At 35.7% G+C, this 27,781-nt stretch overlaps 1 protein-coding gene across 17 annotated transcripts in view; it reads left to right on the forward strand.

Moving 5' to 3' along the window:
* PTPRK (protein tyrosine phosphatase, receptor type K) overlaps window positions 1–27,781 on the forward strand; it is a 565,337-nt gene that overhangs the window by 447,666 nt on the left and 89,890 nt on the right. For all 17 annotated transcript variants that reach the window (XM_003353215.4, XM_021072706.1, XM_005652678.3 and 14 more), the window contains exons 10-13: window positions 2,163–2,364; window positions 4,345–4,450; window positions 14,330–14,603; window positions 17,893–17,929. In XM_003353215.4, coding sequence (XP_003353263.1) covers window positions 2,163–2,364; window positions 4,345–4,450; window positions 14,330–14,603; window positions 17,893–17,929 — 619 coding nt within the window. The remainder of the gene's footprint in view (window positions 1–2,162; window positions 2,365–4,344; window positions 4,451–14,329; window positions 14,604–17,892; window positions 17,930–27,781) is intronic.

The raw sequence follows: 27,781 nt of genomic DNA on the forward strand, positions 1-27,781 counted from the left end.
CTCACAGCAACGCCGGATCGTTAACCCACTGAGCAAGGGCAGGGACTGAACCCGCAACCTCATGGTTCCTAGTCAGATTCGTTAACCACTGCGCCACAACGGGAACTCCCCCATTTGCCTATTTTTGCTTCAATTTCTGTTGATTTTGTTAGACTGACCTAAGAAATCTTTGGTACAATTTAGAGAATGTTTTGCCTTTGTTCTCTTTTAGGAGTTTTTATGGTGTTATGTCTTATATTTAAATCTTTAATCCATTTTGAGTTTAGTTTGTGTATGGTATGAGGGTGTGTTCTAATGTCTTTCATTTACAGGTGACTACCCAGCTTTCCCAATGAAACTTGCTTAAGAAACTGTCTTTCCTCCATTGTATATTCTTGCCCCTTTTGCCAAAGGTTAATTGACTGTAGATGCGGGGGTTTATTTCTGGGCTCTCTATTCTATTTCATTGATCCTTATGTCTGTTTTTGTGCCAGTACCATGCTGTTTTGATTACTGGAGCTCTGTAGTGTTGTCTGAGGTCCAGGAGAGTTATGTCTCCTGCTTTGTTTTTTTTCCTCAGAATTGCTTAGACAATATTTGGTCTTTATGGTTCCATATACATTTAAGGATTTATCCATTTTAGTTTTGTGAAAAATGTCATGGGTGATTTTTTTAGGGAACACATTAAATCTATAGATTGTTTTGGGTAGTATGGCCATTTTAATTGTATTAATTCTTCCAATCAAAGAGTAAGAGATATTTTTCCATTTCTTTGAATCATCTTCAGTTTCCTTCATTATTGTTTTATAATTCTTAGCATATAAGTCTTTTACTTCCTGGGTCAGGTTTATTCCTAAGTGTTTTAGTTTTTTTGATGCAATTTTAAAAGGGATTTTTTAAAATTTTACTTTCCCTTTCTGATATTTCATTGTTAGCATAAAGAAATGTAGCAGATTTCTGTATGTTAATCTTGTATTCTGCTACATTGCTGAATTCGTTGATCAATTCTAGTAGTTTTTGTGTGGAGTCTTTAGGGTTTTCTATATGGAATATCAGGTCGTCTGCATATAATGACAGTTTTACCTCTTTTCTTCCAGTTTCAATACCTTTTATTTCTTTTTCTTGTCTGATTTCTATGGCGAGGACTTCCAATACTGTACTGAAGGAAAGTGGTGAGAGTGGTCATCCTTGTTCCAGATTTTAGCTGAAAATCTTTCAGCTTTTCACCATTGAGTATTTTGTTGGCTCTGGGTTTGTAATAAATAGCTTTTATTATGTTGAAATATGTTCCTTTTGTACCCACTTTGGTACGAGTTTGTATTGTGAATGGATATTGAGTTTTATCAAATGATTTTCCTATATTTATTGAGATGGTCATATGGTTTTTATCTTTTCTTTTGTTGTGGTGCATCACATTGATTTGCATATGTTGAATCATCCTTGTGACCCTGGGATTAATCTAAGTTGATTATGGAATATGATGTTTCTTATGTGTTTGTTGGATTTTTGATAATATTTTGTTAAGAAGTTTTGCATCTATCTTTATCAAATATATTAGGCATAATTTTATTTTTGGTAGTGTCTTTGTCTGGTTTTGGTATTGGGGTAATTATGGGTTCATAGAAGGACTTTGGGAGTGTTCCCTCCTCTTTGGTCTTTTGGAAGAGTTTGAGAAGGATTGTTATCAGTTCTTCTTTGTATGTTTTATACAATTCCCCATTGAATCTATCTGGTCCTGGACTTTTGTTTGCAGGGAATTTTTTTAATTACAGGTTTTTATTTCACTACTAATGCTTGGTCTGTTGAAATTACCTATTTCTTCTTGATTCAATTTTAGTGTGACTTTCTGTTTTATATGCATTATATTGTGTGTGATCATAATACTGTATATATTCATATTGAAGTGTATTTATCTTTTGATGGAATTAAATAGATGTTTATTGATCATCAGATATAGCTCTAATTTTATCTGTAGGTAGATAGATAGACAGATAGTTAGATAGCAGACAATAGATACAGAAAAATGGTGAAAAACCCTATCAAAATTAGAAGGAAAAGAAGTGAAAAAATATGATTCATTCCACACAGATTCCCTTGACTGATACCTTATTTAGAGAGGGTTTATTTAGAATGCATTATGACATATATTGGATGTGTAACAGGAAATATATTTTTTAAAACAGGTCAGTTACAGCAGCATAAGGTCATTTGATCCTGCAGTTCCAGTGGCTGGACCTCCCCAGACTGTATCAAATTTATGGAACAGTACACACCATGTCTTCATGCATCTCCATCCTGGAACCACCTACCAGTTTTTCATAAGAGCCAGCACAGTTAAAGGCTTTGGGCCAGCCACAGCCATCAATGTGACTACCAATATCTCAGGTATGTAAATGAATAAAGTGCAAACAGAATTGGGTTGTAACAGCATAAGCTAGAGAATCACATATACACTGAGTTTAAGGTAATCTATTGTTATTTATTTCTTGAGTCCAATAATTCTGTTCCTCATCATTTTAAAAGCAATTTAAATAAAAGATAAATCAAGTTTTTGGAGGCATTACGCTTGACAGTATGATTTGTGTGTATGTATAATACACATATGATAGATAATATACACATATATAGTCATACACATATATGTATTACACATGTTCAATATCTGTTGCTTCTATTTCCCAAATAACTCTGAGAAAATTTCACTCTTGATTATGTCACTGTTTCTTCCTTTCCATCTGGACCACATTTTAAACCAATCATTGAAGTATCTTTCTAAGCAATATTCTTGCCTTTAGACTTAAACTTGCTTCAATGCCTTTTCTCTTGATCTTTGTACAGTATATATTTCTTTCTCGATTTTTTTCAAAATCTGATATATTATATCCAATATGATGAAATCCAAACATGCATTTGTGGCCCTTCATTTTATGGCTCCTCCCATCCTCCCCACTCCCACCCATGAATCCAAAGTTCCAGGCATAGAAAACTGCTTGTTGCTGTTAGAATACACTGAGTCCTTTTAGGTAATGATATCTTCAAATAACCTGTTTCCTATTTCTGGCATATTATTCCATGCATTCTCTTTCTGATGAGGTTTTACTCTTTTTTTTAAGCATTCAGCTCAAGCATTGCCTAAACCCTGAATTCTTCTGGGTTGCATCTTCCCAATTCCCGACACTGGGAATTTAGATAAGTGTGGTCCCTGGATCAACAGCACCAATATGATGTGAAAATGTACATAATCAGGCCCCTCCCCAGACCTACTGAATCAGAAACTGTAGAGGAGAGGGGCAGCCATCTGTGCTTTAAGAAGCCCTCCAGGTGCTTCTGATGTCACTAGTTTGAGAATCACTGCACTGGCTAATTAACTATCCCCTCTTTGGTTACTTAAATTTTGCTATAATTTTTATTGTTGTTGTTTATAAGACTCTCTCTCTGAATAAATGTGAATCCCTACTTTTAATTCTACAAATGTCAGAGACCACACTTCATTTGTTTTTATATTCATAGCACTTCTCATAAAATTTGACACATAATAAGTAATCAGTAAATGTTCAATGAATGAATGAATGAAATACTTTAAATTTTTTATTAGATGCAGTTTGTTCTCACTTTTTCTGATAATGCACACATTTCACTGGTCGTATACTCCCTTAAACATCTTTCTACATGGAAATAATCAAAAGCTGTTTGAGGCAGTTCACTCAGTTCAAGATTAGGAAGCCCCTTCACCCTTAAACCCTATCAAATAGTCTGAAAATGTCTTAGTTTCTTCTTTTCAAGAATCTGGCAACCAATGCACTAATTCATGGTGAATAATAGCTGAAGTTTTCATTCTTATTCACCATGCTTCCCAGATTTGTTTCTATTGGGACCACAGTGGTGAAAGTGGTCCAGACCAATGCTGGGTCATTCCACCACCATTAGATCACAAAGCATCACCACCTCCCCCAGGCAGGTGCTTCTTCTGCCTTTTACCTTAGCTCCTGCCTTTTCTGTCTCCACATCTCCATGTGCAATCTCATAACCTCAACACCCCATAGCCTAAGCTGTTATCACCTTCGTCCCATCCCATCCATGCTGCTTTCAAGGTCTTGGGAAACTAAAAGTTAGAACTTCAGAAATTTTTCAGAGTGTGTTTCACAAGTTGCCAGATTATAATTTAAATTTCAACAGCAAATCTTGGCTTCATATCTTCTACTGCTTTAGATTCACAAAATTAACATTAGGTGGCATATGTTAAGGTACAGTTTAGATATTAAGTATTAAAATGATTTTTTTCCCTCAGTCAGGATCATTTTCTTGAACTATGATATATTCCTGTCCATTGACTAAAACTTGTTTTCCTCATAAATCATTTATCAGCTCCAACTTTACCTGACTATGAAGGAGTTGATGCCTCTCTCAATGAAACTGCTACCACAATAACTGTATTGTTGAGACCCGCACAGGCTAAAGGTGCACCTATCAGGTAAGAGGGGGGAAAATAATCGTCAAAGGGAAAAACAGCCAGTAGGAGAGATCTTTTCTATAATTGCTCAGCAGCCAATATAGTGGTTCATCTTTTAAGAGTCATTCATTTGACAATTACTATCAGACTGGTTTTAATTTTTCCTTTGTTTTTGTTTTTAGTTTGGTCAAACCTCTAGAGAGACTTTTAAGAGTAAAATTCTAAGGAGATTTTGAGATATTCATGAACGGAACCATTCACCTCTCTGCACTGTTTGATTTAAGAGCTTTGCTCTTTGATTTTTTTTCCTCTAGTCCCATTTCATTTCCTTCCCTCTGTTGGTATCTGTGGTATATGACTTTGAAGGTATTTGTCAGAAATGGAATGAGAAAATAACTCCTGTCCAATGCATTAAATCTGTTATGAATAATTTCATATGAGTGATTGAAAAATAGGAAGCTTTGAGGAAATAAAAGGAGAATAGTTAAAGTGAAGGCAGCTTATGTGACCTGTTAATTCCTAAATTACTGCTTATCAGGAATTCCATAGTAAATATTAAAATTCAATTTGCCATTTACTTTATCTCTCCAATATTAAAATCTCCCACATTATCCTCATCTTGCAGAAATTATAAGCCATTTATTTTCAGGGATTGAGTCAAATTATTCTAACAGTTTTAATTCCTGTGCATTTGTAATTAGATAACTATCCAAAGCTTAAGCAAACTTCCATTTGAAACCTATAGATTTTGTGGTTACTTTGGTTTTCATACTTCTGTGAGAAATAAATTAAGGCACAGAAATCAGTGTAGGTATTTCATAATTGAGTCATCCCACATTGTTTATACCTTAATTAAAATAAAGTTAATCTTTGTTCTGTATGCATTAAATGAATACATTTGACCTTATGAGGACATATTAACTATTTAAATAATCCTATATGACTGGAAATGAAATATTTTTAATTTAAAAAACTTGATAAAAGAACTTGAATCCATAAAGGAAACTCATGTCATGTCTGGCTAAAAATCACAGTACTACTGCACCAGAGAAAAGGAGATGACTAAATATACTTGTAATACAAATACTTGTGAAGCACTGGCTATTTGAAAATGAAAAGTATATAGTTCTATTCATGAATCAGTGATCTGTGAGTGAGTCTGATTGCTGATCCAAAAGAGGAAATGGCTGCATGCAACGTTTTTCGTATTGACAAATAATCAAGTTCATCCACATGTTCCTACCTGTGATAAAATTTACTTTGTAGTTGTTCACTTCAGCTATTGTTGTTTAAATGAGCTACCTGGTACTTGCATTTATCTTTTAAGAGTTAGATATTTGAGTGAACTCAGCCTCACTTAATGTTAGTTGCACATGCAGTTTATTATTATGGCACAATAATGCTACATAATGTAACTTACACTCTTTATTAATTAAATCCATTCATTACGCAAACGTTAACTGACCATGTATTTTGTGCTAGGCACTGTATTAAACATTGTAAATCAAATATAAAAAGACTGTTACAAAACATAGACCTTTACCCAGATTTGTCATGGACAGAGGGGTCTGCAGCCTTGTAAATCCTTTGCTCATTGTTGGTGTTCATGAACTTTGTTGAATAAGTGACTATATTATCGATAACATGTTTTTAAATCTAAAGTCTTCTTTGATTTTATTTACAATTACCACAAAATTTCTAATTTGTAAGAATACTAGAAGAAATAAATAAATGAGATTATAAACAAATAAAAAGCATTTTAAAAGAATGCTACTCCTAAGAAAATAAAATCTGTTTTCCAACTGATATCCTAATCCCAACTTGTCCATCTTTTGTTTTTGATTGATGACCTGCCTGGCTTTCTGGGCTCACCCATAGTGGGGGCCAGGTGGCAGGACCAGACTGGTCTAGTCAGGCAATTAGGCTTCAGATGAGCCCTGCCTCTTTTGATTGTTTGAATCCTTCACTTACGTAGTCTTGTCTTCTTTTCTCTGACCACATTCCTACCTTTGATATTGCTGCCAATAACTGGAGCCTGACCTTGAGGCTCATCTTGTCCAGTGCTCAAATTTCTTTAGAAATAAGGACCCAATTTGATGTCATCAGTGTTCATAGCACTGTATTTATGGTCTGGTACTTCAAATCTTTGATTGGATTCTCATCACTTCCTTCAGATTCTTGAAACTGTTTGACTTTCTATCCAATATCTTTATGTCAGTCTATCAGAATCCCTTCTGTGCTAATGCATGTTGCCATTCCACTTTGTCTGTGGTCCGTCTACTCCCCTCTGGATAAAAGCCAGACCTGTTTACCATGTAGCTAAACCCCCTCAGAGCATCCATCTGTTAGCTTTGTCTGCTCTCACAGACCCTAAATACTAGGTTCTATCTTTCCCTACTTTACAGTATTACTAGCTTCTGTCAGACTGCATTTTACCATCGATTCATCCCAACTCCAGTAGAAATAGAAATCGTTCTCCTCTGATCTTCCTAATATCAAACAGATTGCAATTTCCAAAGCCTCTGCTATAGCACATAGGAAATCCTTGTTACATAGAATTTATACATTTAGTGCAGTTTAGTTTTACTAAGAAAATTAAAATTACCAATGGTTTCTGTATAAACTTATTGATTTCATAACATTCCATATGTGCCAGAAACTGAGCTGGATACTTGAAATAGAAATCACATAAGGCGATTTAATATGTACCCTCGAGTGGAAGTGGTAGTCTCATAAATCAATGAATAATAACAGGGCAGTACAATAAGTGAAGTGACAGAAGCTAGAAAACCTGGTGCTGGAGCTGCGTTTTGAAGGAGAAGTAGAAATGAGCTTAGCCCAGGGTTACTTTGGAGAGAGGGGAGAGGTTGCTCAGAAGAGAAAGGACATTGAGCCTTTCATATGATTTCAAAGGGAAGGTTTGAATATGTGACACTATGTAGTGCATTCCAGAACTGCAGGTAGTTCAGGTCATTGAGAAGCATGTGTGTGTGGGAGAAACAACAGGAGCCAAGGTTAGAGAAATGAGGGGCCAGAGCCAGAGGATGTTCAGTGCCCGTCTAGAAACTGAAAGTGGCCACAGAAGGATTTTAAGTGGAAATTATCTTGAGCAATTGTACATTCTTAGAAAGAGCACTCTGATAGAAATATAGAGGATGAACTGGGGGTAAACCAAACTGAAGGCAGAATGGTCCCCATGAGAAGAGCTACTGGACTACACTAAGACAGTGGATATGCAGGTGGCGCTACGCCTCCCATACAGGGTTTTACATGTGTAGGATATATAAAGCTTGGTGAGAAGAGGAATTTGATGGAATGGAGACTTTGGGTTGGAGATGATGGTAGCTTTTATTCTAGAAGCGGTAGCAGAGCAAAAAGTCATCTAAGAATTCAAGACAGTGGTGGATGTTTTTTGAGGTTTATAAATAACAGCAAATATTTGTATTATTTTATTTGATTGCTATCCCACATCAAACGAAAGGCTTGCTCTCTCTTTGGAATGAGTAATTTTGTGTGTTATAAATTATTATATATTAATATACAATATTTTGATGTGTTTTCCTGTCTTACCAATATTTTAACCAAGCTTTCTTTCTAAGGTGTCATGATGTACAGAGAATAAATAAGGTACACTCCAGTGAAAAATCCTGTTCTAAATAAATGCAGCGCTCAGTATCACCAACCACTTTGTTCTTCAGTATTCATTAAACTGTGTTTTACGCTAATGTAAAACATGTGCAGTGCAGTTCTGGCAAGTGTGGTTCTTTGACAGAATTAGTTTTTGAATATATACTCATTCTAAAGGTTGCAAGTTGCTGCCTGACTTAACCAGACCTTTGAATCCCCTTACCAATTTTTCAAGAGCTATCCTTATAACTGTCCTCAATTTGACAATCATTACTATGATTTAAAGTGAATATTACCCCCATTTGGAATCAGTTCCCTAGAACGCATAATATCTTTTCTTCTTTTCTAAAACATTTTATAGTCTTCTTAAATGAATTGAAATTCTAACCAGACTTGATATAACTATAAATTAGAATGCGTAGAATGTCCCATGTATTAAAAGATTGGCCCAGTGTAGCTGTTTTCAAAGAGTGAAAATAGCAGCAGAATATTGCAAAAATAAAGAGGAGCATTCCTCAGTGGGAAACTCAGTTTATTGTAAGGTGTAGTAAATGAATGTGCGTTTTATGACAGATTTTCCAAATGTAAGTTCTACCTATTTTAAGCTGGCAGGAAGCTACCCATTCTAGAATACAACTAAATGTTTACTTTGCAGGTAAAACTAATTTTGCATTTTAAAATATTATGTACCATATATTTTTAGTTAGGTAATTAGGATATAGTCATGAAATGCAGTCAACACCATCATTTCTTCCTTAGTTCTATTAGGAAAAGAAATTGTTTGATGCTCAGTGACCATTTAACAAAAGTACAGATCAGAGCATAGAACTCAGTTTAGTTGGAGTTTCAAACCTTGTATGTTGGAGTTATTCCCTGAGTCAGTTGGCACATATACACAATTTGAAATATTAGGACCCCTATCCTCATCCATCTGGAGACTATTCCATTTCATCCCAGAAATTTAAAGAGATCAGATGGTAACACCTGATTTTTTTCTAACCCCTGTCATGAAACAGAATTTACCTGGATTCTGGATAAAAATGCTTTGAAATTTAAACAAAGATAGAAATAATCCTTTTGCCCCATTGTATGGGACACAGGTCATATGGTCCAAGTAAAATCAAATAGATGCTCTTTTCATGTTTATTCAACAGAATCATAGTAGGTAGAATTTTCCTTCTAACAGAAACCATGAGATGTGCCCTTTGTGTTGAATCTTCTTTCCAGCCTTTAGAGGACTGCAGCCTCAGCCAACAACTGGATTGTGACCTCGAGAAACTCTGAGTCAGAACATCTAGCTGAGCCACTCCCAAATTCCCGAGCCACAGAAACTGCGATAATAAATGTTTGTTGTTTTGAGCCACTGAGTTTGGTGGTGATTTGTTGTGCAGTAGGAGGTAACTAATATAAGCCTCCGCACAGCTGAAACCTTCCCTTCCTTCAGGTTTCTGCTTAAAGGGCACATAGGACTTTCTTGACCACTGCTTATAAAATAGAACTCTTCATTCCTCTCATTCCATCTGCCCTGTCCTGATGTATTTTTTCTTTAGAGCACTTATCCCTTCTTCACCTGTGTGTGTTTAAACATTTATTTGTTTTATTTATATTTCCCTTGTACAATGTAAGCTTCATGAGAAAAGAGACTATTCCTACTATGTCCATGATTATAACCTCAGAACTTAAAAGTAGAACAAAGCTGGAGCTCCCATTGTGGTGCAGTGGAAATGAATCCAACTAGTATCCATGAGGATGAGGGTTCGATCCCTGACCTCACTCAATAGGTTAAGGATCCAGCTTTGCCGTGAGCTGTGGTGTAGGTCACAGATGCAGCTTGGATCCCATGTTGCTGTGGCTGTGCTGTAGACCAGCAGCTGAAGCCCTGATTCAACCTGTAGCCTGGGAATTTCCATAAAAGATGCGGCCCTTAAAAAAACAAAAACAAAACAAAACAAAAACAACAACAGGGCTATTATATATATAATAGATATTACATATTATGCGTATACTACTGTATATATAGTAGTATAATACCAGATGATATTTGTAATGTAGCATGCTAATGATAAAAGCAGTAAATATTGTAAGACAGTGGTTCTTGGCCTTTTTTCCACTCCAGATTTCCTGAGGGATACTGCTCATGGTTCATGTCAGTACATTTGTGGCATTATGATTTGTGGGTAGATTAAGGACTGCATTGAAAAGGCATCCCACGTGACTCTAAGTTGTACTCGTACTCCATCCTTCAGTTATCTCCACCTCAAGAAATCACCTCCATAGGCTTTAGAAGACAGTAATTCCTGAGTGAATTAGTCTGAGAAGGCTTCTTGGCAAAAGTAGAAAAGCTGGGAAAGGAGAACGGTGGAAACTCTTTGACAGTATGCCTGGGATGTTTAGGTAACAATAGTCATACAAGTTTGAAATGGAAAATATATATTAGGAGGTAGGGCAAGAATGGAGATATATGGATGTGGTAAGATGTAAACCTCAGTGTAATGAGCATAGATTTTTGACATGGGGAGAGCATCACAAAATAATTTTGACAAAGTGGGATGTTGGAGAAGAGCGGTTAGGCCAAAAGCGGTGTTTTAGGAAAATATCAGCAGTGCTCAAAAAGATTCTCTGTTGCATTCTCTATGAACATTTGGTGATATCTAGAGAATACTAAAAAAATAATTTATGGAATGAATAGATAGATAGGTAGGTGCCTAGATTTCATGAAGGAAAAACTGGAGGCAAGAAAACTAGACCGGTGATATGAACATAAAGTTATAAATACTTCCCTAATGATGGAGCAGTGGGGATGAAAAAAAAAATAAAGGGATATTACAAGGGATATAGAACAAGGTTAAAAATAAAAATTTTTAAAGTTAATGCCAGCATCTTGAGCTTTGTTGATTCAGAAACTGGTAGTTCTTACAGAAATAGAGAAGTCATGAGATTCCTGGCTTGTATGTTGAAGGAGTTAAGAAGTGAAGAGAGGGAAAGCAGGACATGGTGGTAATTAAACCTTTACTCTTAATTATCAAAATGTTGGCATTGAGGCAGTAGAGCAATGGTGGCTGGTGAGATCTTGGGAAGTCTGCTGATAAGAGGAAGTGCAAAACATTGGCCTTAGGGCATTTCTCCTGAAGCTTTAAGGAAACATTTTAAATAAAAAATGAGGAAGTATACAATTGTGTAATTTGTTATTTGCCATCACCAAGAAGTCGTACAGACTAAAACGCAAACTTGATTCACAGAAGGGTTTCCTTAATAATGGGTCAAAAAAGTCCGTGGCAGGCTGTTATAGGTAATTTGAGGTCATCTCCAACATTTTTAAGCATTAGCTCAGAAAGAATATCTACCATGTCTATCATGTAATTGCTTTGAGCTAATGGAAAAATCCTTGTGTGTATTTTCTAACAGTCTTATAACTGAAGGGAAATCGTATGATGAGAACTCATCATTTCGCCTCCTAAAAAATTTAAAGTGACCATATTACCACTGTTCAGTCAAATTAAGTCATAGTATGGTGAAGTCATTTTTAGTTTTCAACAAAGATATCATATTTTGAGTGTTGAGTAAAGATTCATGATGCTAGTATATTGATTTTAACTTAATTATAGAAATATTTTAAAAATTTAATTAAAAGGAATAGGGAAATGTGAAATAAAACCATTCAGGTGCCTTAGGAATATGTTAAATTGCTAGAGACTGAACTCAAATAATATTTAGATCAAGCTAGAGTTAAGTACCATTAGGTAATTAGACACCAGAAGGATGAAAGAGCACAGGCGCATTTCATGTAATCATTCAAAGCACTTCTAATTTGATTTCTCATTCCTTACTTTCTGCCCTTTAATTAATTTGTATTGATAAATAAGAAAGTAGCAGGGAAAAAACAACTCTAGAAAAATGAGGAATATGTGGTTAAAGAACATCCTGCTCAGACAAATTGAGCAATGAAGATAAGATAATTTCTTTTTAAAATGAACTCTGTAAATTTTTGTTTGGGACACCATCTCAACTTTGATGAGATCTTTCCCCGAGAGCAGATTGTACCTTTTCTTCCTTTATTCTTCTCTAACGTGGGCAGTTTGCGTTGCTCTCAATAGATCTGAAGAGACAAGCTGTCTTATGTGAAGTTCCTTAATTTGCAATGTACAGCCTATGTCAATTTAATAGAATTAGTTAAGACTGAATGTTCGCTAGATAGTCTGGATTTTTCTAGAAATATGGGATAATAACAAAGAATTTCTTTTTAATGATTAGGTTAAATGATTAACAGGGAATGAGTAATGAGCATTATTGCCCATTAGAGTGAGAATATAAGGTTAGATTTATTTGGGGGAGTGTGACATGTACAAGTTTATCTACATACATGTATGTAACCACAGGATGTGCACATATATAACATACAAATATGGATTCTAGATTGAAAATAACCAGAAAAAGAAAAAACTAGGTTTGCTTAATATAGCGTATGTCAGCTATGATCTCACTTTTTTTCTCTCTCTCCAAGGGCTATACTTGTGTATTTCCTGTATTTTAAAATTGACAAGTGTCTGCTCTACAGACCCTCAGAGAGCATATATCTTGTCAATAGCATTCCTAGGAGCTTAGAGACCCAACTTGGCAGAGGTGTAGAGAATGATACAGTACATATAATTTCAAATGATATAGAAATATGCCTTAGTTACTTGCCCAAATCTTAATTTCTGACATTAGTATAATTTCTGTCTTATTTCTAAAGGGAAAGAGATGGATACCAATCTACTAATTTCATAGCAATATTTTAATAGAAAATAAGAACTTAATTACGAAGAAAAGGAAATATTTAATTTATAAAGCTCCTTTCAATCTATTCAAGTTTTCTGTTTTCAGGTATAACAGAGTATATATTAAGTTAGACTTTTATACTAGATTCTAAACCAGTATAAAATTTAATGTTTAATTGTCTCAGATGCAAATTCAATCTCTCTCCTCTATTTTTATAGAAGTTAAAAAAAATATTCTGTTGCTGCTGGAGATGCATTGAATAGCAGCTGTTTTCTCTATATAAATGAGCATATTTGCCTGGAAATTCAAGATTCAAACACACAGCCCTATACACAGCTTTTATTTATTTTTTTAGGGCCACGCCTACTGGAGCCTTAACCCACCTAGAGGGGCCAGGGATCAAACCTGTGTCCTCATGAATACTAGTCAGGTTCATTACCGCTGAACCACAACAGGAACTCCACAGCTTATTTACATTCAGTTTATATGCGGCCACAATGCGTTTTCTCCTCCTGTCAAGAATTTAAAAACATATTTCTTTGAAGTTCATTATATATATAATATACATAACTTAAATGTTAATTTTCTCAGGTGTACATTACTTTAAAAAAGTTTACCTAAAGAATGTCCTACAAAGAAAGAATATTATTAATATACCAGTTTCAGAAATAGATTAAAAACTTAATTAGTGATCAGGCAGATCTTTATTGTAAAGTTTCATTATTTTTCTCTCTCCTCTGTAAAATTCTAGCTACTAAAAAAGAAAAAAAAAGTTTTAAGTCTTTTAAGAAAGGTATTGGAAGGCTTAGGTTTGAGCTTTAATAGGCCAAATGCCATCTGTTTCTACAATTTGTAACATTTTATTATTAACAACTCTAGAAGAAGGAGACAGTCTATTTCGGTGGCGAGGACAGATTTCTGTCCATCTGTGCCCAAATTGCGGCATGTCACTTGTGCTTTAGATCTGCGTCGCTCAGAGCCAGTGTTGATGCCATGGCAAGGTCAAGAGGTGGAGAAGCCTGTCAGCACATTCTGTCTCTAATGCGATGACAACCACAAACTGGCGCTGCAAGCCCAGCCCCGAGGCAGTCATTCTGTTGGGCCTTGGAGCTGGGCCTCCTGCACTATCATTTCAGAGGAAAATGTTAGCTTTAAACATTTAAAAATATCACCCAGAGAACTTAATCTATGATGTGTCTCTGGTTAATGTCAGGTTTCTTACCAGGGTGGCTCCTCTCTCCACATTTGAAAATGTGGAGAGTTCTATGGTGATTTTTTTCTTACTTTTTTATCAGGGCCTTAGGAATTACCTTGGGGTTAGGGGGAAGCAGAATCCATGTGAAATTCTATTTTGTTGCAAAATAGCTTGAAAATCTGAAGTCAGGCGGTTTAGACTGGCTTTAAAGACTTTGAAATGCTGCGTGTTGCTATGAAATACCCTGTTCCCTTTTTGAGAAATCTCAGGGTCTAGAATCTCTAAATGTGTGATTTTTTTTTTTCTTTTTTTCCCAAAAGTGCCTATCAGATTGTTGTAGAGGAACTGCACCCTCACCGAACCAAGAGGGAAGCCGGGGCCATGGAATGCTACCAGGTTCCTGTCACGTACCAAAATGCCATGAGTGGGGGGGCGCCGTACTACTTCGCTGCGGAACTACCCCCAGGGAATCTTCCCGAACCTGCTCCATTCACAGTGGGCGATAACAGGACCTATCAGGGCTTTTGGAACCCCCCTTTGGCTCCACGCAAAGGATACAACATCTATTTCCAGGCGATGAGTAGTGTGGAGAAGGTGAGCTCCCTCCAAGATTTTGCTTTTTCACTGCCCTGAGCAAAAGCTGCAGTCGAATGTTATAAATACTCAGTAACATTTGTCAGGGGGAAAAAGAAAGAAAGAAAAAAAAATCAGTGTGTAGGGGGTGTTGTTTCTGTTCCCAGCAGCATGCACAGTTTTGGGCCTACTGTATGTAGGGCTGCGGCTCAATGCCAGTTACATCGGCCAGGATTCCTGTTTCCTAGTAACTGCTTCTCCTTGAGCCCACTTCAGGAAAGCCCACAAGAGCAATTGTGAGTAAAATGATTTGCAAAGGTGGGTATGCTGCTGCCGGGACTCCAGTCCCAGCAAACACGGGCCATTGTTCTGTCTTCTTTGCTCAGTGGTGGCACACTTGAGAAGATTAAATTTACTGCAGGATAAACAGAATGCGTGTTCCACAGCAGGCTAATGAACCCTTGTAGACTTTTCGGGGGGTACAAGCCAAATAGTAAATAACGAGTAACAATCCTCTGATTACAAGGTAATAGGGCGCCTGTGGTATATCTGACAGAACCTAAACAGAAGGCTGCCTGGCGATGGCGGGGTGCTGTGCTGTTGGAGAAGCCTGTCTTCCGTTTCCCTGGTTGCCCCTCCTTTTCCCATTTTGGACACAGTTGTTTCTGAACACTGCCACAGATCCCAAATGAATATTGAAGAGGGGAACACAACAGGAAGTGAGAAACTACCAGTGGTTCCATATGTGGGGAAATAATCTGGCCTTTCATGTCTCATGCTGTTCTCTTGAAAGATTTTCTTTCCTAAAACATGCTTTGTTTATTTATTTATTTATTTTGCAGGGAGGGATAGAAAAAAAAAATAGAAACCTTCTACAATTTAATGTTCAGTGGAAGAATGACATTTTTATGTACTTGTAGCTAAATAGGACATTGCTGGGTTTGGGTAATTGAGTCCCTGCAGTGGGTACCTGGGAGATGATGTGAAATATGTGATATCCAGTTGCAGCAGTCCTTTTATATCTTGGAATAGTTTCATTGGAAGATATAACATTTCTGTAAGGGGCTATGAGAACTTAGGGTATTGCCTGATTGCTTTTGAATGAAAGCTTTATCTTTATGCTTACCTGTATGATTGGCTTACAGTATATGGAAAAGAAAAATGCCACAGCATCATCTAAGATGCTTCAAAGCTAGAGGCTGCTCATGGCTAAAAATGCTCTTCTCATCTTCTAGTTTATTTTTACATAAGGGGGAGTCTTTAGAGGCAAGTTGGCTGCCCACTTCTCTTGCACACGTCATTCCAAACCACTGCCATGATGGGGCCACTCAAAAATGAAACAGCCATGGAAGCTTTAGTCCATTCTGGGTATAAAGTAACGTAGCTCTATGTTTGAGTTTTCATCTTTAGAGAGGTGAGAGATTCCAAATTAACTTTTGTTACTTGGTGTATGGTATGAGTGTGTTAATGAATGACTGTTACTTATAAAGAATTTTCTCTGGTATTCTTTAGAAGCCTTGCTATGAATTTTGTCTTCTAATTGTTAATATATCTGCATGTGGATTAATCACAGTACAGAGTAGCAACCATATATTTCAAGTAATCTTGGCAAAAAGCTTTAAAATTGGCATGGCTTCTACCAGCAGCGCCTGGTAATCCTGATAGAGTTACCAGCAATTTCTTTTAGGAAATCAAAATCCCTTTGAGCCTTTATGGGAGTGTGAAACAGGCTTCAGGTCACAAGTAATACAAGAACAGATTTTCTTTCTTCCTTCTTTTCTTCCCTCTTCCCATCCCTCTCCTTCCTTCCTTCTCTCTCTTCTTTTTTTTTTTTTTTTTTTTTTTTTTTGCTTTTTAAGGCTGGATCTGTGGCATATGGAAGTTGCTAGGCTAGGGTCGAATTGGAGCTGCAGCTGCCGGCCTAATGCCACAGCCACAGCAACATAGGATCTGAGCCACATCTGCTGCCTACACTACAGCTCACGGCAATGTCGGATCCTTAACCCTCTGAGCGAGGCCAGGGATCAAATCCATGTCCTCATGGATACTAGTTGGGTTCGTTTCTGCTGAGCCACAACAAGAACTCCAGAAATACAGACTTTCGTTTTAATTACTAATTTCCCTCTCAGTGCTTTATTTTTGCTTAATTTAAAAATAATACATGCTTAAGAGAAAATTATATAAAGCCTTCGTTTATTAATCTATAGAACTACTCAAGATGAAGTTACAAATAACGTCTTGAAAACAAATAGCCCCTGTTTTGTTCACTGTCTTTAACATCTTTTCCATTCTCTAGTATGTTCAAAGATGTAAAATGAAACGAACTATGTCCTGGGGGAATGATGTGCAGACTTGGAAGTGTGTTCCACCCCCTAGTACCAACCAACACTTAAAAACAAAAAGAACAGATTTTTTAAGCTCCGAAATGTCTTGTCCTTTCCCATTTCTACTTCTATTTCCTAGATCCCATCTGTCAAGCAAGAGGAGGAAAATAATCCCATCAAAAAACATTTAATCTCTAAAAACTAAATTAAAAAGGGAAAGGGGACAGATAAAATATACTGCAACTGTGATGCAATTTTTTGGTGATCTTTCTAACTTCTATCATTTAGCTCTTTAGTGGTGCCTGAATGCAAGTGAAATTATGTAATGTTCAGTTTTGGTCTGAGCCTACAGCTTTGCAATGAAAATGAAATTTATGTTTGGGCCTGAGTTGTATTAGCTTTGCAAATACATTTTTTTGTCTTTTCTTTTTTTTTTTCTCTTTTTGTCTTTTTAGGGCCACACCTGCAGCATATGGAAGTTCCCAGGCTGGGGATCTAATAGGAGCTGTAGCCACCAGCCTATCCAGAGCCACAGCAACTTGGGATCCGAGCCGCAACTTCGACCTACACCACAGCTCACAATAATGCCTAATCCTTAACCCACTGAGTGAGGCCAGGAATCGAACCTGCATCCTCATGAATGCTAGTCAGATTCATTTCTGCTGAGCCGTGATGGCTCTTTCTTATCCTTCAAAATGTATAAAATACAAATAGAAGGCCATATTGCTTGTCCAAGACCAGATAGTCTGTTTCATTGCAAGTAGAACCACAGATACCTAGATATGTAGAAAATACTAAAAATTTTTAAAGTTATTTTAGATTTTTTAAAAAACTTCTGGGAACATATATAAAAATAGTCTCATTAGTACAGAGATTCTCTTCATTACAAACCTATTTTATAGTCCTAGATTGATTTCAATAATGGCTGTTGTTTATAAAATAGGAAACAATATAACTGATTATTTTCTTTCTTTCAATTCCCTCAGGAAACTAAAACCCAGTGTGTGCGAATTGCTACCAAAGGTAAGAGGTTTGCTTTTTTCCCCCCATTTTTTTTTTAATTCACCAACTTTTTAAAATGAAAGAGCTTTGTTCCCTCTTTTAGGGATAATTAAATGTGGCACTTCTATTACAGAGTATTTGTAGTAGGGCCCAGTTAAACTGCCAGCCAAGTTCTCTGACTCAGTTGGGCATCTTTAACATGTAATGGGGTGCTACTTTCCATCCTCTAGTACGTGACTTGTGGAATCTTGTTTTGAGAATAGGATGGATTTAGATAAACCTTAGAAGGGCTTGTTTCTGCTATTTAATGTCTAAAAGGTCTCATGCTGCTCATCAGCCAATGTATTAGGAAAAGCTCAGCAATATCAGCTCAAAATAGCAAATTCCTTGTTTAAAAAACTGCTGTTATTTTCTGTTGAGGACGGTCAAATGTAAGACTGAGCTAGTCTAGGCATTAAGTAAGAGTATAGGTCTGGAGATGGTTCAATATCACTAGTACAGTTTGAAGATGCTTTACTTTAAAAAAAAAAAACAAAACAATTTTTTTTAATCCAACTGTACCAAGAAATTAGATCTCTGATAGCTCATAGCCAGAGCTGTTCCTCCTGACGTCACATATTGTCGTTGTGATTTTGTTTCTTTAAGAGAAAACGTTTTCATTTTTGAATAAGTATCTAGAGTTCGGAGGGGAGAAAGTCTCCTATCTACACTATGTTTATAATCTTGCATTGATAATCAAAACCATCTACAGCCCCAGAGCCCTCAGTTTCCACCAACACAAATTTGTTATTGTACTGTCTTCATCAATATGACATTACGCTACTACTTCAGGGAATACTTGACAAAGGAGATACGAGTTGCAAATAATGCAATTGTTCTGAAAAACCCATGTGAATAAACATTAAACTCTTCCCCCCCAAAAAAAAAGTTACTTGACTGTGCCAACAAGGGAGAGAGAGCTATTTGGTATATCCTAGCAAGAGAAATAGAAAAAGCTGTCTGCACGCAGACGTGGAGCTCCGCAGAGGGTTGGTGTTCTGGGTGGTTTGCTGCCAGAATTTAGTATTAGGCCCCCATTCATGAGCAGTAGTTGATTCATTTGGAGTAAAAATGAATGGCCATATTCTGTTTGTGCTGGCGTCTTTCCTCTCATCATTTTTCTCCATCTCATCATCAATCTGCTCAATTAAGCATTTGTTTTATACTCATGATTTGTAAAGGCAATAACAGAAGACTTTTCCCTTGACTCATGAGAAGTAATAAAAAAGCTTCACAGGAGAGAAAAAAAATGCACACTTTTTCAATTCGAATACTAAGATTCCTTGGGATATTTTTAAAAGTAAACAATCCTAAATGAAGGAAAAGAGACAATATATATGAACACATATAGGCATTTATTTTATTTTAAAAACTTAGCTTATGAATCAGGAGTTAAAGTTGAAATTTTTAGAAGGTAGTAGCAGAAGACATTTAGGAACTGTGTTTTTCCAGATTTAAAATAGAGCCAGAAATGTAAAGTGGTCTCACATCAGCCTCCAGAAAGTTCTTAGATATGGTCATGCTGTAAAAAAAAAATATATATAACTATAAATAATCCTAAAATTTATGGAACCAAAAAAAGATAGCTATAAATGATTCTAAAATGTAAATTTTTCTTATCTGGTTATTTAATTATTTGCATTTATATGAGCTTAGGTGTCATTTTGTCCCTTGCTCAATACAAATAAAAGTATGATAACAAATATAATATTTTGACTGCAGAAGAGTTGAGATTATGGAAATCAGATTTACCATGTGACATAGAATATTTGCCAGATACTCAGAGGTAGTAAGATAGGGTCCATTTGTGGTAGTTTCTCCTTTGCTTAAAATCTAGCCCTGCTATGCTTCTGGATCTCAGCTGGACAGTGCAGTTTAATGAGTAAAAAAAATCTGGCACTGGACTATCTGGGTTTTTTAAAGTTGAGCAAAATATTTAACTGCTCATTCTAAAAATAAGAATATTACTATTACTGTGAAAATGAAAATTGTTTATATATATGAAATACTTAAATAGTGTATTTAAGTATCAGTTAAGAGTTAACTGCTATTTTATCATCATCATAATTATTATAATCATTTTGTACCTTATTTCAGAAGAATATAATTTGCATTACACAAAAATGAAAGAAAGAAAAATAAGGACAAAATTAAGTTTTCATAACAGAGATTACCCGGGGGGAAAAGTAAGAGTTTTTTATTTTGTTTTTGCTTAAATGTTTCTATCCAGATCTAATGCAATATTTTCTCTGAACATTTAGCATTTTTTTTCTGTGTAGGAAAAAAACCACACCATTAAGGTAAAATCATATTACTGCCCAACTGCACTTTAAACTGACACCTTACAAGTATGGTCAGCTTTACTATAAAATTTTTCAATATGAAGACAGAAATTTTTCTGGCAGAGCATTTTTTTTTTTTTTTTGGCCGTGCCATGGCATATGGAATTTTGTAGGCCAGGGATCAAATCGCCACCACAGCTGCAGCAACACTGGATCCTTAACCCACTTCCCTGGGCCTGGGATCGAACCCACACCTCCACAGCACCCAGAGCCACTATGGTCAGATCCTTAACCCGCTGTACCACAGTGGGAACTCCTCTCTGGCAGAGCATTTTAAAGATTCACTGACTAAATGACAGAATCATATTGACTATGAAGGGATGAAAGAAACTTCTGGGTAAGGAATGGTTCAATATTTCATAGGTGTATAGTATACATAGGCAAAACACTATTAAACTACATACTTAAAATGTGTGTACTGTTCTGATTTAGGGTACTAAAAATTCTTGTGGCAAATGTGAAAGAATTTAAAAGCCAAGATCGACTAGTCTACACACTAGAATACCATGATCATTTTGTAAATATTTTGACTTGTGAAACTTATTCTAAAAAAATTCAAATGTAACAGAGTATTTGTTTCCTGCCTTCTTGGAAGTCACACCTGGTTGCAGCCAACACATAAAAAGAATATCGATGTTGACTGTTAAAAAAATATGAAGCAAATAATCACCTCATAATGTCTAAAATAAATAGTGATATAGATATATATTATGAGACAAAGTGTTCTGAGTGTTAGGTTCATTGTAGTTGAGGTCAGTGGTCCTGCTCCCTAACTCACATTTAGGTTAAGAAGTCATTGAGAAGATACATTTCAGAAGTGGAGTGGAAAGGTTTATCTAAATTATACTGGAAATTATGAAAGTCACATGATTTATACAATAGCATATCCCAAACCAGAATTTCAAATGTACAAAAAGGGAATTTAGTCCACTTTTATCTTTGAAAAAGCAAAAACAGAGAATAAACATCAGGAAAGGTGGTACATCAAGAAAAGGGGACAACACTGAAAAGTCACTTGTCCAGTGAGGAGTACTGTGCAACTTGCAGGCTCAGCATCCATAAGCACAGGTCTCTCTGACCACTGAAAGAACACTCTTTTAGGCTGTTTGGTAACAATTTGCTTTCTGCCTTTTTACATATCATTTTAAACACTGCTTTAAATTGGTATATATGCACATACACAATTATTTGTAATTTATCAGCTAAGAATCTTGTGCCATGGTGCCATAAGGAATTTATACCTCAAGAACTTTCTTTTCTTTTTTTAATTTTACTTATTTTATATATATATATATATATTTCCCCATTATTTTTTTTTCTACTGTACAGCATGGTGACCCAGCTACACATACATGTATACATTTTTTCTCACATTATCATGCTCCATAATAAGTGACTAGACATAGTTCCCAGTGCTACACAGCAGGGTCTCATTGCTAATCCATTCTGAAGGCAATAGTCCGCATCTGTTAACCCCAAACTCCCAATCCATCCCACTCCCTCCCGCTCCCCCTTGGCAACCAAAAGTCTATTCTCCAAGTCCATGATTTTTTTATTTTATTTTTTAAAATTATATATATATATATATATATATATATATATTTGTATTTTCTAGGGCTGCACCCACCACATATGGAGGTTCCCAGGCTAGGGGTCCAATCAGAGCTGTAGCTGCCGGCCTACGCCAGAGGCACAGCAATGCGGGATCCTTAACCCACTGAGCGAGGCCAGGGATCAAACCCACAACCTCATGGTTCCTAGTCGGATTCATTAACCATTGAGCCATTTTTTTTTCTACTATACAGCATGGTGACCCAGTTACACATACATGTAACAAGAACTTTATTTTCTTCTAAAGTAAATAATTTCAGTGAGTGATATTTTAACGGGGAGATTTAAATAATGAAAATGTTATATAAATCATAATAAAATTACTTGACGGATTTTCAAAAGTATTTATCCGGAAATATCCTCTTCCATATTAAACTAACGAGATTCATTTCAATTGAATTTTCATTTTACCTTGCTCAGTAGTATATAGCATATAATATCATCTAAAGTGTTCTCAATATATAAATAATCATTTATGGAACCACACACTTATTACATAAAATTATTCTATAAACAAACAAGCATTGATAAGCAATCAAGATAACAAATAATTTACCTAGAATAGAACTAAGAAACAAGACCAATAGTATATGAGATTGAAAGTACAATATATAATCTGTTTATGTATGTAGCTTACATTTTGAAGCTGTTTTGATTGTGTTCCGTTTTCCTTCATATGAATTTCTTTTTTTAAGAAGAAAAATGGTTACTTAAAATTTTAATTTTGATGGAGATTTCTATGTTGGTCAAATCTGTCCATTTCCAATAAAAGCTGTCAAATTTGACAGAACAGAAAAGTATGTAATATAAGTAACTTTTAAAATATAGCATTTAAGGCAAAAAAGAGTTTTCCTAAGTTAGTGAAATACAGCTCTTTTAATACTTAATTTTTCAAGTCACGAATGGACTATATTCCAAATCTCCATTTCTAAAGTGTTTACTTTGGCAAACTATTGTTTGTCTACCCATTAACCATTTCTTGACTTTTTCCAATTTCATTTGGATATCAATATGCCAGTCATGTATTCAGCATTTATGTAATGCCTGTTAAATACCAAACAATGTTCTAGACCCTGGGGATAGAGCAGTGAAAAAATATAGAAGAAAGCCCTTGCTTCTATGAACTTAAATTCCAGTAGAGGGAAACAGAGCAGAGAAAAATACATATGTGATCTGTCAGATGGTGATAAATTCTTTGCAGAGAAATAAAGCAGTAAATGGGGATGGGGTGGCTGGAATGTTGTCTAGGGCATTGGTATTTTATATACAGTTATCAGAGAAAGACACACTGGTGATATGAAGGAAATAAGCATTCAAGGTCAAGGGAACACTGCAAAGTCCTAGAGGAGAGAGCACCCTCATCTGCTCAGGGATGGTGGGCTCAGACTCAGCAAGTAAATCAGATTAGTCTTAAGTAGTTTAATTCAAACTCTGACTTGAGTCTTGAATCACTTGGAGGGCTTGTTAGAACAGATTATTGGCCTCAACTCCAGATTTTCTGAATCAGTGGGCATGGAGAAGGGCCCAAGAATGTGTATTTCTCATAGGTTTCCTGCTGTGGCTGATACTATTGCTCAGGTGACCACACTTTGAAAAAATATTGATCTAAACAGATCGCATGTACCTGTGTAGAGATTGGCTTAAGGTTGTGTATGTTACCCATTTTGGGTCAGGGGGATCTGAGGATGTTTCTTCTCTCAGGTCTTCTAAGAACGTTTTTCCTTCCTGACATTTAGACAGAGTGATGGCAAAGACAGTCCCACCCCAGCCTTCTTATCTTGGGCATTTTGTTGTGTGAGTGTGAGTGTTGAAAGCCAAACTGGCTAAAAAGAGGAGAATGTCAAAGAAAATAAATAAGCCAACTCAGAGGCCTAACAACTCTGAGCTGAGCTACCCATTGCTGGAACTCCTTAACTCCAGATATTTATGTGTGAAAAAAATAAGTGCCCTCATTATGAAAACCATTTCTGGTGAGTAATCTGTTACCTGCAGCAGATAATGTCTGAACTGATGTTAGATTTTTTTTTTCCTTAGGAATAATAATGAAAAATAGTGGTTTGGTTCCAAGATGAGGTGTAAAGAACCAATTGTTTCATGAAGTGACTGGAAAAAAGTACTTGAAGTCCATAGAACCTAATCGTTGGTGTTGGAAAATAGGGCATCTCCTGTTAAGTGTTAATCTAGAAAACTGGGAATCATTTGCTACCTTGGCATAGGTGCTTTGGTAGGATTTACCCTCACTGGGTCCCAGAGATAGCTGGAAAGGAGGAACTCACGTGGTTCCCTAGAAGTCATGGAAAGAAGAGAATTCCAAATGCTGAGGCATGCATATCTTCATTTATCCATTCATCTAATATCAGCTTATTTATTCTTTTTTTTTTTTTTTTTTTTTTTGTCTTTTTGCCTTTTCTAGGGCCGCTCCTGCAGCATATGGGGGTTCCCAGACTAGGGGTCTAATTGGAGCTGTAGCTGCCGGCCTACACCAGAGCCACAGCAACACGGGATCCGAGCCGCGTCTTCGACCTACACCACAGCTCACGGCAACACCGGATCCTTAACCCACTGAGCAAGGGCAGGATCGAACCCACAACCTCATGGTTCCTCGTCAGATTCGTTAACCACTGCGCCACGACGGGAACTCCATCAGCTTATTTATTCTTTAGATAAACCCAGAATTGGCCTGTGATTGTGAAAGGTGTTGATTTAATTCTTTTGTGTATTCCCATCCTGAGAATGGTCTAAATCAGATGATTATTAATTCAGAGTATTACTTATATTAAACATGATGATATAGGTTGTTGCCAAACCCTCAAAAATATCTTGACTTTGGAGCTGGCATGCATTTTAAACATGTCTTCCAGTTATTAAGAAAGATTAACGTGTCACAAAAGAGTAGGTGTGCATGGAATATTTTATCCAATATAAAGGATAAAACATACAAACATGAATAATATTTTATTTATTCTTTCTTCCCTCCTTTCCTATCTATTCCCTAGTTATTAGAGAAAGAATCATTTTTAAAAAAGCATTTTCTTTACAGTTTTAATTTTGTCTTAAGCTGCTTTTGTCAAATTTCTTCATTGGTGCCCCCTTTTTCTGAGTGTGCAGATGGATAAAAGTGCCTTTTTAAGTGATCAGGCATTCAAAATAACAAGCATGAGAAGAAAAAGAACACTTAGCCGGCCACAAAGTTACAGTAATACCATAGAAGTTCTGTTTGGTTGTATCATGTATAGGTGTGTTTTGCTGAGTTCATTCCCATCCTATTTATCACACATAAACTTGAACTTGAGTACTCATCTTGACAATCTTGGCTCTTAAATTGCACTCTTGTGCTGCATCCTTTGTAATTGCAGTGAAAGGGGATTTGAAAGCACCAGTGAGGTCTGAAGAAAAAACAAACATTTAATTGGGTTTTAGGCTCTAAAATTCATACTCTTAATTTAAATTGTACTAAGATGCTTTATATTTTGCCAGCTACATGTTGAAAGAAATGGTAGGGCATCAGGAAGAAATTTTTAGATCCCTTTATACCGCTTTTTAACTTTATGGAAACTAGGGTTAACTGCGATACTGTAGTCTGGCTATTAAGAAATTCTGGAAAGGGGTGGGGCTTTTCTTGGTCTCTAGGATAGAATTAGCTTTGAAGAAGCTGCCAGCTCTTCTGAAAAATTGTAATCAGTGAGAATAACGTTGTCATTCTTCCTCTGAATGTCTAAGTACTTTTGCTGGTACTCACACTCCTTTTTCTCCTCCAAGGGAGAAAAAGGTGCATCATTCTTCCTGCCTATTGTATCTATGTACTAGTTTTCAAAAATTAATCTGATTTGGGGTTTCCTTTTTCTTGAGCTCAGGAGGGAGGGAATTACAGGAAAGTATATTAGTAATAGACTATAGCCTAAGGAAAATGAAACTGTATCTAAGTGAAACCAAGCAGGGAACAAGTACAGTTTTAATAAAGCTTAAACTAGTGGTTCATGGCTTGAAACTAACCACTTAGATACCAATATTTCCTGGTACTTTGTTAAAGGCCTTATCATTGTAAATTCTTTTTTTTTTAATGTAGAGAAAATTTAGTAACTTAATTAGTGTAGTAAATTAACAGCTAGTAGATTTTTCAACTTATGTGCAAAACTAAAATATCTCTTTGCTTTTGAAAAACTACAGAAGAATAAAAGTATAATATTTCCACAGAGAATTCAAAGGCTAATGATTCTCCAAATTATATATTATTCAGACACTTCTTAGGATGAAGAACCTTCTGGACTGTAAGGTTTATGAAGGTAGGGGTGACATCTGTTTATATGTAAAGTCCCTGGCTGATATTTAATATAAATGCAGTCAGTCTCTTTGGAATGAATGAATATTGTTCTTGTGCAGAATTATTCCACTTCTCACTGCCCTGAATATCTATCAATTGTCCTGTCATTTTACCACATATTAATTGTATTGACATACTTTAGAAATAATTTGAAGTGTTTGTTTTCTTTTTAATTTTCTATAGAAAAAAAAATTAATGAATAAAAAGTTTGCCCTCTTGGTATTCCAGTCAGTTTGTGCTTCCATCCCATCTACTTATACTCTTCGAATGTAGAAAGAAGTTTTGCCTGAGTTATTAATTTCATTATTTCTTACATTAATTTGTACCCTTTTTCTTCATGAGGAGAATAGGTTTTAAAAGTAGTTAAATTCCCTCACTTCTTCCCTTACTGGGTAGAGAGTATTTATATTACTGTCAATAGAGGGAACAAATGATGTAGAAAGCCTTGACTTTGAGAAGCTTTAGTTCAACTCATGACATATGTGAAGATCTGAGAAAAACTAAAGACTAGAAAGAATACAATAAAAATTGTGTATATGATGTAAGTCTGTACCTCAATCTAAGTATTCTGGCGAAAGTAATGAGGAGTTTTCACAAATAGCAAAGTTACTGAAAGGAAATTTCTGGCTAGTGATTTTTAATCTATTTTATGAAGCCAATTGAAATTTATTTATTATATTTATTTCTGGATTTATTATTTTATCAATTTATTAAGAAAATATTTCTAGTTTATTTTATAGACATTTTAGGAATTCCAAGAGAATTAATTCTATTTTTGTAATAGACTTTTTAAAATCAAAAATAATGCTTACATACACGAACTTGTTATATGCAGAATACTAACAAATATTCCTCAAGTTTTACCATTGAGTTTATTCTGAAAAAAATACATAAAAATAAAATTGTCCTTCTTTTCTTACGTGTATTTTGAAATGGCTAAGTGAGTATCTAAAACGAGAGTATCACTTGTGATTGCATATATTGATAATATGCAACCAGGAGAATATTAAAATAAGTCTGTTCCTAAAATACTGTAGCTACCACTCACTTGAACTCAACTCCCGAGTTCAATCTACCACTGAACAGCACTTATTTTTTCACTGGTTGGCTTTATAAGAAGTAATGGAACTGATATTGGTAAGTAAATTTGAACTTATAAAACTTAAAATAATAAAATACTTAAATTCCACTTAGTGTTTCTTTTACAAAATGATTTTATGCTGAAAGTTTAGAACCTCTAGTTGAACGCATGCCTTCACTTTATGGACAAGAAATCTGATGTTCATTGATTTGATTTTTCCAAAGAAGAAGAGACTGTTGATGGTGTAAAACCGGAAACTAATTCCTCATACTTTTTTCAATATACTGCACATATTCCTCACTTCCTTTCTAGAATCACTAGTTTGATTGCTAATGTTTAACCCCCATCTTCAAGTCAACTGAGGCAGTACAGTTACCAGAGATCTACTGTGGTAATCGTTTCTTTAATGTGATTAAAGGCCAATCTAGATATTTTATTTAGTAGTTATTGAGGATGCCAGTTGTTTATCAAGGGGAATT

The sequence above is a fragment of the Sus scrofa genome, chromosome 1 (genome assembly GCF_000003025.6).
Source record: "Sus scrofa isolate TJ Tabasco breed Duroc chromosome 1, Sscrofa11.1, whole genome shotgun sequence".
In the NCBI taxonomy this organism is placed as follows: domain Eukaryota; kingdom Metazoa; phylum Chordata; class Mammalia; order Artiodactyla; family Suidae; genus Sus; species Sus scrofa.